Genomic DNA, 13,638 nt, shown 5'->3' on the forward strand with positions numbered 1-13,638 from the left:
TATATATTATTCTCTCTTCCTCTGTGTCTTCACCCCTCTTATCTCCTTCCCTGAATGCACTTATAAGTATTCTATATATTAATAATTAGCACTTCATCTGTCTTAATACACTCTAGTTGTCTTTTCTTCTTAAATTGTATTTTTAAGCTTCTGGACATAGAGATCAATCCTTGTACTTGCTAACAATTATCCCTCATGATTTAATGGCAAGAATGTAACATATGACAAATAATCAATTACCAGATGCCTTCTTTAGTGAAGCCTTTCCCAATCAATCCCAGAAGCCTACTGTCTCAATGCTGACAATTGATACCACTACCTCTGGACTGCTGGGACCAGGGATCTACTCATATTAGCAATTTATCGCTATGTGCTACGATGAATTCTACGTGTGTACTTGTTCTCCCCAACAGGTGAGATCGTGTTTCTGATCTTTGTCACAGTACCCTACATCACCTCGTGCAAGGCTCTCATCAAAATGGACCCTCAGCAGGTGTTTCTTCCTGTTCCCCTTTCCCACTCCCCAACCAATGACAGAACACAGCAACGACATGACTGAAGGGGATTCTGGGAGGGCAGCTCCTGCTTGTGCTTCTTAGCTGCTCTATCTCCCTAATAACAGGTAACTCGGAGCAATGAATGCACACATGTAAATTTCCACAAAGAAAATTCGTAGGTTAATCTTTTATTCTGATGTTGCTTGAATAAGAGTAAATTAAAATAAACACAAAAATGCTTTAGTGAATCAGCCAAGGGGTTCCGCTAAGTCTGCATTGCTGTTCTTTCCCTTTCCCGTGGATAGCTCTTTGAGGGTTTCTATCTCTGCAATACTGAACTTGGGGGTTAGCACAACACTGTCATAATCAAATTCTTCATCGAGTGAGAAGGGTTGAACTTCATCTCCAAGTATCTGTAAAAGATAACAAAGGAAGAAAAAAACATATGCAATCGTTGTAAATGAAGACAAAATAAGTTGAAAACAAACTCTCTATAAATATTTAATTAAACTTTTTAGAATTCAGCACGCTCAGCTGATTAAGCTGTTTTTTAGTAAAGGAATAAATTCATTTATTAAATTTGACCTAATTTAAGCTTCTTAATATGCCCTACTGTACCGTGCTGTATCTAAATAAGTATCATTAACTAATTCTGCCCCAGGCAAGAACGTGACAGTCTCCCTTACACATATCCATTACATTTTTTATCACTTACAGCATCAGGGTAAAGGCATATGGAAAAAGTAACAGTCATATTAAAATGTGAGAAAATAGACCTGAAGATTTTGATCAGCCTTAAATACATTTCCATCATTTACTAAAAAAGATCTATGTTAACAAAACATAATTTTCAAACTTAAAAATAGCCTACACTAAACATACTTCTTCAGAAAATACTTGCAGCTCCTGACTAACACATGGATCAGTACGAAAGTTTAGAGACGCACTGTATTATGGCTCATTACTTCACTTCCAAGAAGCCTAGACAACAGCATCCTGTCTCGGTATTTCTGGGAGAGCTTTATTTGTCTCCATCTGCATGAATTTTATGTTTCTGGATTTTTGTGTATCTCGAAACTTTCATAATGACCCACATAACAGTAAAAATTAAAACTCTGAATTAAAAAACAAAGACCATGTGATTCTCTCAATTAATGCAGAAAAAGCTTTTGATTATATCCAGCATCCCTTTATGATCAGAACACTTAAGAAAATTGGTAGAGAAGGGACATTTCTTAAACTGATAGAGGCCATCTACAGCAAACCCACAGCCAATATCATATTGAATGGAGTTAAATTGAAATCATTTACACTCAGATCAGGAACCAGACAAGGCTGCCCATTGTCTCCACTGCTCTTTAACATTATAATGGAATTTTTAGCCACCGCAATTAGGGAAGAAAAGGCAATCAAGGGTATCCATATAGGGTCAGAAGAGATCAAACTTTCGCTCTTCGCAGATGATATGATCATATATCTGGAAAACACCAGGGATTCTACTACAAAACTCTTAGAAGTGATCAAGGAATACAGCAGCGTCTCAGGTTACAAAATCAACACCCATAAATCGGTAGCCTTTATATATACCAACAACAGTCAAATTGAAAAAGCAGTTAAGGACTCTATCCCATTCACAGTAGTGCCAAAGAAGATGAAATATTTGGGAGTTTATCTAACAAAGGACGTGAAAGATCTCTACACAGAGAACTATGAAACTCTAAGAAAAGAAATAGCTGAAAATGTTAACAAATGGAAAAACATACTATGCTCATGGCTGGGAAGAATCAACATTGTTAAAATGCCTAAACTCCCCCAAAGCAATATATAATTTTAATGCAATCCCTATTAAAGCTCCACTGTCATACTTTAAAGATATTGAAAAAACAATACTTCGTTTTATATGGAATCAGAAAAAACTTCGAATAGCCAAGATATTACTCAGAAATAAAAACAAAGCAGGAGGAATCACACTACCTGACCTCAGACTATACTATAAATCGATAGTGATCAAAACAACATGGTACTGGCACAAAAACAGAGAAGTAGATGTCTGGAACAGAATAGAGAACCAAGAGATGAATCCAGTTACTTACCATTATTTAATCCTTGACAAGTCAATTAAAAACATTCAGTGGGGAAAAGATTCCCTATTTAACAAATGGTGCTGGGTGAACTGGCTGGCAACCTGTAGAAGACTGAAACTGGACCCACACCTTTCACCATTAACTAAGATAGACTCTCACTGGATTAAAGATTTAAACTTAAGACATGAAACTATAAAAATACTAGAAGAGAGTGCAGGGAAGAAATCGGTCTGGGCGAGTATTTTATGAGGAGGACCCCCCGGGCAATTGAAGCAGCTTCAAAAATACACTACTGGGACCTGATCAAACTAAAAAGCTTCTGCACAGCCAAGAACACAGTAAGTAAAGTAAGCAAACAGCCCTCAGAATGGGGGAAGATATTTGCAGGTTATGTCTCCGACAAAGGTTTAATAACCAGAATCCACAGAGAACTCAAATGGATAAGCAAGAAAAGAATAAGTGATCCCATCGCAGGCTGGGCAAGGGACCTGAAGAGAAACTTCTCTGAAGAAGACAGGCACACGGCCTACAGACATATGAAAAAATGCTCATCATCTTTAATCATCAGAGAAATGCAAATCAAAACTACTTTGAGATATCATCTAACTCCAGTAAGATTAGCCCATATCACAAAATCCCAAGACCAGAGATGTTGGTGTGGATGTGGAGAAAATGGAACACTTCTACACTGCTGGTGGGAATGAAAATTAACACATTCCTTTTGGAAAGATGTTTGGAGAACACTTAGAGATCTAAAAATAGATCTGCCATTCAATCCTATAATTCCTCTACTAGGCATATACCCAAAAGACCAAAAATCACATCATAACAAAGATATTTGCACCAGAATGTTTATTGCAACCCTATTCATAATTGCTAAGTCATGGAAAAAGCCCAAGTGCCCATCAATCCACGAGTGGATTAATTGTGGTATATGTACACCATGGAATATTATGCAGCCTTAAAGAAAGATGGAGACTTTACCTCTTTCATGTTTACATGGATGGAGCTGGAACATATTCTTCTTAGTAAAGTATCTCAAGAATGGAGAAAAAGTATCCAATGTACTAAGCCCTACTATGAAACTCATTTATGGCTTTCACATGAAAGCTATAACCCAGTTATAACCTAAGAATATGGGGAAGGGGGAAAAGGGAGGGAGGGAGGTGGGATGGGGGCAGAGGGAGGGGGACTAATGGGATTACACCTGCGGTGCATCTTACAAGGGTACATGTGAAACTTAGTAAATGTAGAATGTAAATGTCTTAACACAATAACTAAGAAAATGCCAGGAAGGCTATGTTAACCTGTGTGATGAAAATGTGTCAAACGGTCTATAAAACCAGTGTATGGTGCCGAATGATCACATTAATGTACACAGCTATGATTTAATAAAAAAAAAAAAAATTAAAACTCTGACTTTAAATTAAAAAGTCCAGGGTTCCCTTTTTCCTACCAAGAATTTTAAAAATATTAAAGTTTACCTATAAGAGTAGCTGTAAAGAGTTGTAATAATAGTCTATGTATTTATTCATAATTTGAGTTTTAAAGGCTACCTAAAGGAAGGTAGAAAAAAAGCATATTTTCCAACAAATCAAAAGAAAATGCTGTAAACATCATTGTATCACCACCTAAAAAGCCTCTGCAAAAACAAATGGTGGGGTACAATGAAATCACCCAGCACCCCACGTAGCTCTACAAAATGTATAGTGATGCTGAAATAATTGAAAACTATCGTTTATGCAAGAATGAAAGAAAATGCCCCGAAGCTATAATCAGCTTTAAATATTCTAGCATGGAAGATGATCTGATTAAGTGGCTTTTGCAACATTGGTAAAAATGGAGCATATAGCTTAGAAGCTGTTTCCTGTTACTAAAGAGAAATCAAGAGGAATAAATAGTTAGTGACCTCCTATCCGTTCCACAGGTTATGTCTGGTAGTGCAGTGCCGATGGCAAACGCCCAGCCATTTATCATCCTTTCTTAGTAAACCCAGCAAGAGAACACATCCCAGAGACTGAGGGCTCTCCTGACACAGGTGATGATAAGAGCTGCCACTGAGTGAGTTCCCACCATGTGCCAGCCCTCGTACCAGGAACCACATGGGCATTAGCAGCGATCTTCAAACCGCCCTGCCAGGAGTCATCTTCGAAGCTCTGAAAGGTTAGGTAACTTGCCCAAGGCTACACACTCAGTGAAGGAGAGAACAACAATTGAATCCAGGGCAACCTGCTTCAGATAAAGCTTTACCTGCTCAACACAAACACCAGCAAAAATCAACTTAGATGTTTTCCTTTGGGAAAAACAACCTTTTTCTGAATAAGCTGAAAAATTCCAACATCTTAGCATAGAAAATATATTCAAGGCTGATGTAATTCCGTGATTATCTTTTAAAAAGCAGTTATACATACAGAAAGCAAAACAGCTTACAAAGCGACTGATCTGTCCATTTGATTCCAAGGTCAAATTTATCATCACCACAGCCAAAGTGATGAGGGGAGGTATTGCTAAGACCAGCTCAAATGAAAAAACACGCATAGGGCGGCGCATGTGGTTCAGTGAGTAGGGTGCCAGCCCCATATACCGAGGGTGGTGGGTTTCAACCCAGCCCCAGCCAAACTGCAACAAAAAAATAGCCAGGCATTGTAGTGGGCACCTGTAGTCCCAGCTACTTGGAGGCTGAGGCAAGAGAATCACCTAAGCCCAGGAGCTGGAGGTTGCTGTGAGGTGTGATGCCACAGCACTCTACCAAAGGCAATAAAGTGAGACTCTGTCTCTACAAAATAAATTAAAAAGAAAGAAAAGAAAAAACACGCACAGAATGACAAAAGATGCTCATTTCTAGAGTGTGAGTGTCCTTCCTATTGCCAACTCTACTCAGCTGTAAAAGTACTGAGGCCTGCAGTTTGGCCACAAAGCCATCCTGAGCCAATTCTCACCACTCCTGGAGGGCATGAGGAGGAGCCCCCATCTCTGATGGGGTTTTTGCTGTCCTCTCATGCCTGCTCAAAGGCCTATTGTCATATCACATGCGTACCAAACTTGAGGCTGCCCACACTCTCATGGATTTTGACTCCCCCGCTGAAGCCTCTAAAACCGGCCTAGCCCTCACCAGCCATTCCCACTAGATGCAGTCACGTTGCCTTCACCCACCTCCCAGGGAGGCTAGGATGCAATTTCATGTTCAACAAATTCCTCTGCTGTCCTGTTCCCTGGTGTCATCCCAGTGACACCATGACCCCACACTCCCTCTACATGACACAAGTAGCCTCACATTCCCACCGCCTTCCTCTTTTCTTCTTCACTCAATAAATATCCATCAGGCATCAGATACCAGAAACACAAAGTGACCACAGCAGAATCTGTGTCCATAACTTTTCATAACTTCAAGAAGAAAACAGAAGTAGATGAATGATTTTGGTATCATGTGCCGTGCTCTCCAACTGAGCAATGTGCAGAAGGGCCACGGAGACATAAAGGAGAAAGTGCAGAGAGTGCAGAATACTCACTCCAGGATTCCCATTCTCCAGAAAAGCCTTTTAGATTCCCCACACATAACCCCACTCATTACCCACCTTGTCGCAACAACCCAGATTAAGTAAGGCTTGTGTTTTGGACTTCCAAACTCTGGTCAGATATAAGTCTTATGGCATAGATATGGCCCAACCCTTCTGACTCCTTCCCTTCCCTAAGGTCTCAAAAAGCTTGGTGGCTATAATATTTAACATCATGATACCACAGATAATAGAAATTTGTGTTTAGGTTGGGCATGGTGACTTGCACCTATAATCTCAGCACTTTGGGAGGCTTAGGAGGGAGGATCACTTGAGGTCAGGAGTTCAAGACCAGCCTGGGCAATGGAAATACAAAAAAATAAAGAAATCAGCCAGGCATGGTAACATATGCCTGCAGTTCTCAGCTACTCAGGAAGCTGAGGCAAGAGGATGACAGCTTGCTCAGGAGTTCAATGCTGCAGTAAGCAATGATTGTGCCACTACACTCCAGCCTGGGTGACGGAGCAAGACCCTGTCTCACAAAAGGAACGAAGAAAAGAAGGGAGGAAGAAATGGAGTAGGAATTTGTTCTTAAATGAAAAAAAACTTACTTTCCTTTAAGTTATTTTCATACATTCTCTCTTACAGAGCATGACTTTCTTTGTCAGTCACTTGCCGTTAACCAAAACAACAGCATGGAATAAAGTTTTCAGCAAGTCAATAAATAGAACACCAACAGGAAGGTTATTCTTTTGTAACAACCTTCCTACTGCCATGATGTATTTTCACTGTTAGGTTGAGAACCTCTGTTTTATAATATCCTTAAAGGTATAAATACATACTTAAAGATATAAATTTCTTCACTTAAAAACTAAGAATTATTAACAATAGTTATTATGAAATTAATTTCTTTGGCAATCGGTTAAATGTTGAAATAAAGGCAAGAATAGTAACAACGGCATATTTGCAATGCCAAAATAAGATACTCAGGACATCTTGAGCCATTTGGGGGATATTCTGCAATGTCACCAGCATATCCCTGAGTCAAAATGTCAGAGGAATAGCTTCTTGGGATCATTCATAGATTTTCCATTCTTTTCAGAAAATCTATATTCCTATCAAATTCAAGGCATTGTAATTAGTGCTGGGGAAAATGAAGACCTGTATGAAATCACAGACAAATGAGATAAACTACATAAATAAATCACTATAATAAAATGTGGTAAGAACAAAGAGTATCGTTAGTATGGATGGGAACAGAGAAGGGACACATAACCTAGATCAGGTTGGAAAGAATCCGGAAGGAATCAGAGAAGGCTACCTGGAAGAAGTGGTATTAAGCAGAATCTTAAAGGATGAATATCAGTTAACAAGTTGAGGAAAGAAGAGCTTTGCAGACAGGGCAAGTTCACATGAGCAGGCCATAGAAATAAAATACAGAATTTCACATCTGTGAGTCTGGAGGTAGTTTAGCATTGTCAGAGTATAAAGGAGAAAATAGAATGAGGCAAGAGATGAAGACGGTGCTAACTCACCCTAGAGAGGAAGAACAGTCACCAAGGAATTTATTTAAGCAGGCAGAAACTTGGTCACCTATGCATTTCAGATAAATTCTTTCATTCTTTGGAATTTTTACTGAGCACCTACAATGAGAGAGGTGCTGGGATAGAGATGCCCTGCCCCCTTGAAAGTTACTCAGATAGGTCACCACAAAGCTTTAACAGAGGGTGGATCTGAGGACGATGAGCCTGAAGCCAGACAACTACCAGGATCCTGCTGAAGTAGACCATACAAGATAGTGGGTATGTACAAAATACTCAGCAAGTAAAGTCCGCAGTGCTCAATAACTCACTGGATATGGAAATGGAAGAAGAGGAAAAATGCAGGAAGGGAAGTGGATAATGATAAGCTTAGTTCTTAACACGCTGAATTTGAAGGTACTTGAAGAAATCTAGCTGGAGAAATCAATAAGCAATTGAATATACAAACCTGAAGCTGAGAAAAAAAAAATGCCTTGATGCTGGAGGTCATGATTTGGAGACATAAGCATCAGGGGTAGTAATTTGGGGATGAAATGGCTCCGTGTGTGGAGGGTGGGAAGAACCATAGGTGAAGCATGGAACTGTAAGGATGACAACTCATTAAGGGATGGACGGAGGGAAAACCCTCGCAGGAGGCAGAGAAAGAACGATTAGAGAAACACACAAAGAAGCCAAGGAGATCAGTCAAGAAAGGACCAGCATTAGCCAGGCGTTGTGGCGGGCGCCTGTAGTCCCAGCTACTCGGGAGGCTGAGGCAAGGGAATCGCTTAAGCCCAGGAGTTGGAGGTTGCTGTGAGCTGTGTGAGGCCACGGCACTCTACCCAGGGCCATAAAGTGAGACTCTGTCTCTACCAAAAAAAAAAAAAAAGAAGAAAGGACCAGCAGAGTGAGAGTAGTAAGTGAAGATCAGCGGCACCAAACACGGCAGAGAGATCCATTAAAATGAAGACTCAGAGTGGCCACTGCACCTGGCAGCTGTAAAGTAATGGTGCCTTCATCTGAAACCAGGCAGGTGTGTCGGGCCAAGGACACTCTCCAGTACACTGGATGGGGAATGAGGACAGAGGTAGTGGAGTTACCTAGGAGTCAAGTCTAATAGCGTCTCAAGTCTGGCAGGCAGAGGGATCCAAAATGAAGGGAAAGTTGTCATTCCTTATGTTGTTTCATTCTGTTAAGGATGGGAGAGGGGGATGAACCAGAAGAGAAGAAGAGAAAGAACGACCCCACCCGCATCATTACTATACACCAAGAAACCACTCCCAGGAATTGGTGATGTTTGCTGTTTATTCATTCTTTTAGAAAAATCTATTGTATGTCTACTGTATACATGGTACTGATCTTGGCGCTAGTTCTGACTTCTTGCATTTGAATTAAGTAACCTTATGAAGACACTCAGGAGTGAAGTTAAGAGTCTTCCAAGTTAACGGACACCTATGTAATTCAGAGTGAGACTATGTGTACGGTGCGATTTAGAAGACAGCACTGTGACCTTCTAAATGGCAGCTTTTAAAATACAGTAAGGCTGGGAGGCACCTGTGGCTCAAAGGAGTAGGGTGCTGGCCCCATATGCCGGAGGTGGCAGGTTCAAACCCAGCCCCGGTCAAAAACTGGAAAAAAAAAAAAATACAGTAAGACAGCATATCTATTTGTGTATTTCAGTGAATGGTTGTCATGGGATACTTTGTGAATTCTCTTCTTTAAAGTTAGGTTCATTTTCAGGTTCTAAGCTATAAGATGCCAAGGTTTTAGATTACAAACTGAAATCCTGATTTATTTCAGTGAAGAATGTGTACAATGGAACACCAAATCCTCTGTTGCCAAATAAACAACAACAACAAAAATCTGTGAATTAAGTTACTAACTTGTTATTTTTGCCCAAGGAGCTGAGAGAAATATGTGGATTTCAGGTATATAATTTCAAATCTAATTGAAATCTCTTTGTAGCCTCTCAAGGAATAAAATTAAAACACCATTCGAAAACTCTGAGTTTCCTTAAAATTGCTCGCGTGACTTATTCTAACAGAGACACTATTAAAGAAGGAATCATCTTCATTTACAGTACCACACAGGCAAATTAAAGAAAAGACAACTAATGCTCAAATCAATAATGGCAGCCTTGAGCTGTAGCCTATTGTACAAAGCAATATGGTAAATAAACTGTCTTTGTAGATGAAAATTTTTGAAGTCCCATTATGATTTGGAAAACCAGGAGATCCCCTATTAAAATACCCTACAAGTTTATTCTATCACCTCTTCTATAGTTTTTTGGAGGGAGGGGGATCAATTTTTCATTCTTCTAATATGAACTCTTTTTGGCCTATAAAGCTGTTTAAAACTTCAAAGATTCATAAAACAGAGTGACAATTTTCACTGATGTGCCATGAAAATTTTTAAAGATCATTAATTATTTTCAAAAGAATTCCAAAGCACAGTAAATATATTCTTTTTTTACTTTTTTTTATCAATATAATTTAACTGTGCTGTGGAAGTTTATCTATAGGTTCAAGTGTGCCGTGAGATAAAAAAAAAAAAGGTTGAAAAACACTATTCTAAGGGATAGTGGACAACCAGAGAGAAGAAACCTGGGTCCCTAAAGAGCCCAGAAAACTGAGCCATCTCCTCACATTTAAAGGCTCTCTACAGAAATAAGACTGTGAAATAAGACAAATAGACGTCTGTCTCCTTTCAACTACTGAATTATTATTGGGATAATAATCAAGCTGTTATAGCAGCCTGGCCTGATCTCAACTAATATAAAAAGTTTATAGAACCTTAGAAATAATGATAAAAGCAAAAACAACCAGTTCAGACTAGAAGAGATAAGAAAACTGTCTGTCCTTCCCACTGTGCAGTCCCGAGGTAGCAATGTCCTGTAGCATGGCATCTATTATAAAACAAATGTGGTTTTCACGTAAAAACATAATTGCAAATGTAGACATTATAGATAGATGGCCGCGAGAGGGAACAATTCTAAATCTTCCCAAATCTGAAAGCACGTGGGTATAATAACATTTCTCTGAAAGGACAAGTTACTCATCAGGGCAACGTCAAGAAGGCCTGAATTCCATGGGAGTACCTCTTCCATCTGCCTGTCCGCTCCTTTTACAGTGAACTCGGGCTTCACTTCTCCAGTGAGTGGCCGGTCCACAGAAGGATGATAGGACGGGATGTGGGTGCTGAGACTCTGTTCTGCTTCTCCCGGAAGCAGCAGCATGTCTGTTGGATACAAGATATTTCAATGGACCCTTTCACCAACTTCACAATTTACCTAAATCATCTAAAAGCCTAAGAGTCAAAAGAATAGGTAAATACACTCATGTAAAATCATTTCACTCATCATTTCACAATGCCTCTTCTCACTTTGGAATGTGGCTCAAAGGATTCCCCCTTCCGTAAAACAGCTACATTTACTTTTATTTTATTGTTGCAGAGTTACAATCTGTCCAAAAGGTATGAAGGAAATACTGCTTTTGAAATGACTGTACCTTTCCCTCTTAACCCAACTGCTATTTTTAATGAAAAATAAAGCAAGAAGATGCTACTTCGAGCCCATTTCCTCATATTTTCCTGAGGGGGAAAGAGAAAGAAAATGGAGAGCTGATTGCAGCCTGCAACAATATGGTGATGTTGCAAAGAATATATATTAAAAAATGATGCCAGAAGGAAAGTAGTTTAACTTTCAGCAGAAAAATTAAATACTCTGTCTTATTCAGAATGCCGGGTCTAATTTTCAACACTTGCGAGCAACAACAGCAACTTGCTTCCTGCCTGTTTAGCACAGTCACTGGAATTCAATAACCAAAGTTGGTTCCCTGATCAAGCTATGACGTGTGTAAGTGGTACACTTTCCTACGTTCACATGTGTGATAGTCCATGCATACATCACAGATAACTCATGATCTTCCACAGCTTGCTTTAAGGAGAACAAACAAACAAACAAAAAACAAATAGAAGCACAACAGGTTTCCTCCTAAGTCTATGTTTTCATAGCAGACCAGAGGGGCTTCTGGAGCTGGCCAAGAGCTTGCAGCTGGCTTGGGAGGAAACTGCCTACTACTCAAGGATGATCCCTAATTAAGGCACTAATTAAGTTCTCAGTGGAAGTGATTAACAACAGGCAAGCCTTGGCTGTCACAAATGGCAGCATATACAAGGAGATAATTGAGCAGATACTGATATTCAAAACTGAAACCTATTTGAAATGCATCATCCCTCTGCACTGTAAATACCCCATTCATAAAAAAAAAGGTCATTACAAAATTCTTAAGACTTTAGCAACAGAGAACATGGAAACAGCACTGCAGAGGGGAGATGGTGAAAAAGGTAGTTCTGCTGTGATTAACCATTGATATCTTAGAATATGATCTCATTAATTAGCAGAAATAAACACAATAATAATAGCCAACACTGGCATTTTATATGCATCAACTCAGCTAATCCTCTCAACAGCTCCATTATTTCCTGTTCTACAGAGAGCAACCTCATCCACGATCCCACAGTCAGAAAGAGCAGAGCCAGGCACGCTGTCTCAGACCCAAGCTCTTAGCCTATGGAGCCACACTGAAAACTTCCTTTTTTTTTGTTTTGTAGAGACAGAGTTTTACTTTATGGCCCTCAGTAGAGTGCCGTGGCCTCACACAGCTCACAGCAACCTCCAACTCCTGGGCTTAAGTGATTCTCTTGCCTCAGCCTCCCGAGCAGCTGGGACTACAGGCGCCCGCCACAACGCCCGGCTATTTTTTTGTTGCCGGGGCAGGTTTGAAACCGCCACCCTCGGTATATGGGGCAGGCGCCTTACCGACTTAGCCACAGGCACCGCCCTGAAAACTTCTTTTAATAAGCATTTTCATCAGATATTTCATTGAACTCAAGCAGATTATGCATCCAAACTCAAGGCCAAGAAATGTCACTACTACAGTACATTAGCATGGTTAGACAGCGTTAGGTACACTTCCCACACATTTTAATACCCAGAGAAGTAATAATTTTAAGCTCAGTATGTTTGGTGCAAAAACTGGCATTGTAATGTACCTATTTATCTCAGTATGTTTGGTGCAAAAGCTGGCATTCTAATGTACCTATTTATGAGTTTAAAGCCAAACTCTGTCATGTAGCTCTAAGATATGATACAAGCCTGTTAGGACCTACCAACGGGCAAGAGGAAAAAAGGTTTCAGGGGTGTCCAACCAGCAACCCACGGACCACACCCAGATTTGAGCCTGTTTTGCTTATCTGTGGTGTTGAATATTATAAAAAGTATGCACAGACCTTTTCCTTTGCTCATTAGATTTACTGTTAGGGTTAGGGTTTGTGTATTTAATGTGTGACTCAAGTCAGCTCTTCTTCCAATGTGAGACAGAAAAGAAAAAGTTTAGACATCCTGGTAGGCCTCACTTGAAGGCTTCAATATTAAAAACCATTGTCTACCAGCCCCACTGGCTGCCAGTTCAAATGTGAAATCAAAATCAATTCTGCTTTCAGAGCTATTTGAAATCATCATTCTGATGGACAATATTGTACGACGAGAAGGATAAGTCAACAGTTCCTTTACTGAAACCCTTTACTTTTCTGATCTATTTGCAAAAAGACAGAGGATTTCCAACAACAAAAATGGTATCTTTTCTAACAATTCTACTGCCATGGGAACAATTCTTTCAAAATAACACTATTTGGTATTCCATGTCTTAAATTCTTGTCATTTGTTTCTTCAGTATAAAAGCAAAATGCACTGATGCATCTCTACTGGTGTCTAGCACAGCACCTGATATATAGTGAATTCTCAAGAAATATTTGGGATAGGAAATGAAGTTTATGTGTTTCAACTTTTAATGAACAGCAAGTATCAAGAGTCTACCTGCCAATAAGACATGGGTGACATGCAGTAAGTATAATTCTTACCTTCATAAGCTATATGTTTTTACAGGAATAAGACTTCAAATAGGAATTAATAAAGAACAAAACTGAATGGCTCTAACTCTAGAGATGACAGATATATAAAAAGGTAAAACCAGGCTCAGCGCCC

General features: G+C 39.6%; 1 protein-coding gene across 3 annotated transcripts in view; it reads right to left on the minus strand.

Moving 5' to 3' along the window:
* Positions 1-664: 664 nt before the first annotated feature.
* IFTAP (intraflagellar transport associated protein) overlaps positions 665-13,638 on the minus strand; it is a 78,229-nt gene continuing 65,255 nt past the window's right edge. For all 3 annotated transcript variants that reach the window (XM_053560462.1, XM_053560463.1, XM_053560461.1), the window contains 2 exons: positions 10,693-10,832; positions 665-910 (listed from right to left, as the gene is read on the minus strand). In XM_053560462.1, the coding sequence (XP_053416437.1) occupies positions 746-910; positions 10,693-10,832 (305 nt within the window). In that variant the 3' untranslated portion in view covers positions 665-745. The remainder of the gene's footprint in view (positions 911-10,692; positions 10,833-13,638) is intronic.

The sequence above is a fragment of the Nycticebus coucang genome, chromosome 14 (assembly GCF_027406575.1).
Source record: "Nycticebus coucang isolate mNycCou1 chromosome 14, mNycCou1.pri, whole genome shotgun sequence".
In the NCBI taxonomy this organism is placed as follows: domain Eukaryota; kingdom Metazoa; phylum Chordata; class Mammalia; order Primates; family Lorisidae; genus Nycticebus; species Nycticebus coucang.